Source organism: Trypanosoma conorhini (genome assembly GCF_003719485.1).
Source record: "Trypanosoma conorhini strain 025E chromosome Unknown Tco_14.4_contig_00125, whole genome shotgun sequence".
Lineage (NCBI taxonomy): Eukaryota > Euglenozoa > Kinetoplastea > Trypanosomatida > Trypanosomatidae > Trypanosoma > Trypanosoma conorhini.
The window spans coordinates 35140-37353 of NW_021704209.1; the positions used below are offsets into that span (position 1 = coordinate 35140).

General features: G+C 57.8%; 2 protein-coding genes across 2 annotated transcripts, besides 4 other annotated features; both read right to left on the bottom strand.

The window, feature by feature from the left end:
* Tco025E_02966 (uncharacterized protein) lies at positions 1 to 390 on the bottom strand (the record flags this gene model as incomplete). The annotated part of the gene is made up of 1 exon (XM_029369889.1): positions 1 to 390. A coding segment is annotated over one exon (390 nt), but the record flags the coding sequence as incomplete, so codon positions are not given.
* A 554-nt stretch (positions 391 to 944) lies between these two features.
* Positions 945 to 966: a microsatellite.
* A 128-nt stretch (positions 967 to 1094) lies between these two features.
* Positions 1095 to 1137: a microsatellite.
* Positions 1138 to 1192: 55 nt separating this feature from the next.
* Positions 1193 to 1222: a microsatellite.
* Positions 1223 to 1423: 201 nt separating this feature from the next.
* Positions 1424 to 1461: a microsatellite.
* Positions 1462 to 1742: 281 nt separating this feature from the next.
* Positions 1743 to 2214, bottom strand: Tco025E_02967 (uncharacterized protein; the record flags this gene model as incomplete). Its single annotated transcript, XM_029369890.1, has 1 exon — positions 1743 to 2214. A coding segment is annotated over one exon (472 nt), but the record flags the coding sequence as incomplete, so codon positions are not given.

Sequence of the window (2214 nt, forward strand, 5' to 3'; positions counted from 1 at the left end):
CGGAAGAGGCGCATCCAGCCGTGGAGGCGCAGGAGCACGCACTGCACGAGGAGGGCGTGGGCGCACCGGTGACACCCGAGGTCGTCCCTGCGTCCGCGGAGGCGGTGCTGGGCTCGGAAGAGGCGCATCCAGCGTGAGGCGCAGGAGCACGCACTGCACGAGGAGGGCGTGGGCGCACCGGTGACACCCGAGGTCGTCCCTGCGTCCGCGGAGGCGGTGCTCGGCTCGGAAGAGGCGCATCCAGCCGCGAAGGCGCAGGAGCACGCACTGCACGAGGAGGGCGTGGGCGCACCGGTGACACCCGAGGTCGTCCCTGCGTCCGCGGAGGCGGTGCTCGGCTCGGGGGGTTATGGATGTTTTTTGGATGAAGGTAAACTTAGTGAGGTGCATGTGTGTGATAGTGTTCCTGATTTTGTTTTGAACTCGTTGACGGAAAATAAATCAGAAGCTTTAGCAAGATCCTTGCGTTCTGAAGGGCGTAGTGGAGAAGTTGGTGCTGCCTTTTTTGTAGGCGGTGTGGGGACTGAAAGGCCTGGTAAGGAAGTGACATGCGAGAATGAGCTTGTAGGTAGTGGTGTGGGTCTTGCGAATTGTACCGATGCTTTACCTAACCGGTGTGGCTGCTTTTCTGGTGGGGGCGGGATTCCGATCTTGCTTTCCGAGGATTTGGTTAATGCCTCGGAATCCCTTGGAGGTGAGGAAGTGCGCCTTGGTTCCTTCATGGAAGCTGACAAGTCACCTGGGTTGCCGGAGTCCGTGGGTGCAGGTGTGGTGCAAAAAGGTGCTATCGGTGTTGCACCGATGAATGGGAGTGCGGGAGGTGCTCTGTATGCTCCGAGTGATTTTGAATTTTGATAGGGTCTCTTTTATTCTTGTTCGATGTTTGCCTTTCTGAGGGTGTGGCTTTGGGAAAAGCTCCGGGGCGCTTGTTTGCATGCGTATGTTTGTTGTTGTTGTTTTTTTGTTTCTTGAGATAGTATGGCTTGGTTGTGGCCGACGCGAAGGGGGAACCACCTAATTTTTTCTCTTTGCATGCGCTTGTTCCTCGCCTCTTTGGCGTGATAAGGCTGGGTCAGCCGTGGGGCATAGTTTTAGTGTGTGGTTGTGTTTTTTTTGTGTGTGTGTTATGTCGTTGTGCGACTTCCGTCGCCTGGTGTCTGTCTGTGGGGGGAAGGCGCTTGCAAGTGGAATGTTTTTTTTGTTTCTTTTTGATTTTTTGTTTGTCTCTGCTCTAGAAGCATGGGACTGCGGCAACGACGAAAAATGGACAGCCTGTGGCCTCCCTGCGTGAGTGCCGCTGCGGCGCAATAATCTGAGGGCCTTGTCCCCGCATGAAGCTAGAATGTATGGAAGCGACTTTTGCATTTGGTGTTGAGTTTTTTTTTATTGTTACTTTGCTTCTTTCCTTGTACCAGCGAAGATCTTTTTTTTGTTTTGTTGTTTTTTTTTTGTTTTTGTTTTCAGACAACGCCACGTTGGAAGGCATTCGTGTACGCAGCGCCTTTTTTTCTTCCCCATTTCCCCACCCATTCCACTTTTAGAACTCGCTCTCTTGAGCGGGGCCTGCGGGGCCCAAAAAAAGGGCGGCCGCTTCCGGGCTGCGCGACGAGCCCGTGTATCACGGCTTTTGTTGCCCGTTCTTGCGGCGGCGATTTGTGTTCTTTGTGTGTGCGTGCGTGTTGGCCCCGGCTTCTGCTGCAGAGTGGGGGGGGGGGGCGGCGTCGCGTGCGCTTCGGGCCAAACTACCGTCTCTTCTCGTTCTTGCCCTTCGTCCTCTTAGGCGTGGGCGGGGCATCAGGGCCGCGCCCCGACATTGACGCGCCCTCGGCGCCAACGCGGATCTCGAGCAAAGCGTCAACGGTGACGGCGTGGGAGCGCGGGGTGAACGACCAGCCGCGGTGGCCCTTCCAGACGCCGCTGGCCCTCGTGTGTGTCGTTGTTTTTTTTTGTTGTGGTTTCGTCGCATAGGTTCTTCCGCCGCGCGGGCAGCGTGGCTGCCCCACGCGCCTCCGTGCGTGCAGCGCGCCGCCGCTACACGTCGCTACTGGCAGTGCTATGGCGCCACACGCTGACGCATGTCGGCTGCACCTGAGCAGGGCCTCCTGCACACGGAGCCGCCAGCCCCTCCAGGGAGGCCGCGGTTCGCCTCGGACATCGCCAAACAGACACCCGCTGGGCTCCACCGAATGGATCCGCTTCCCCGCCCAGCGGGCC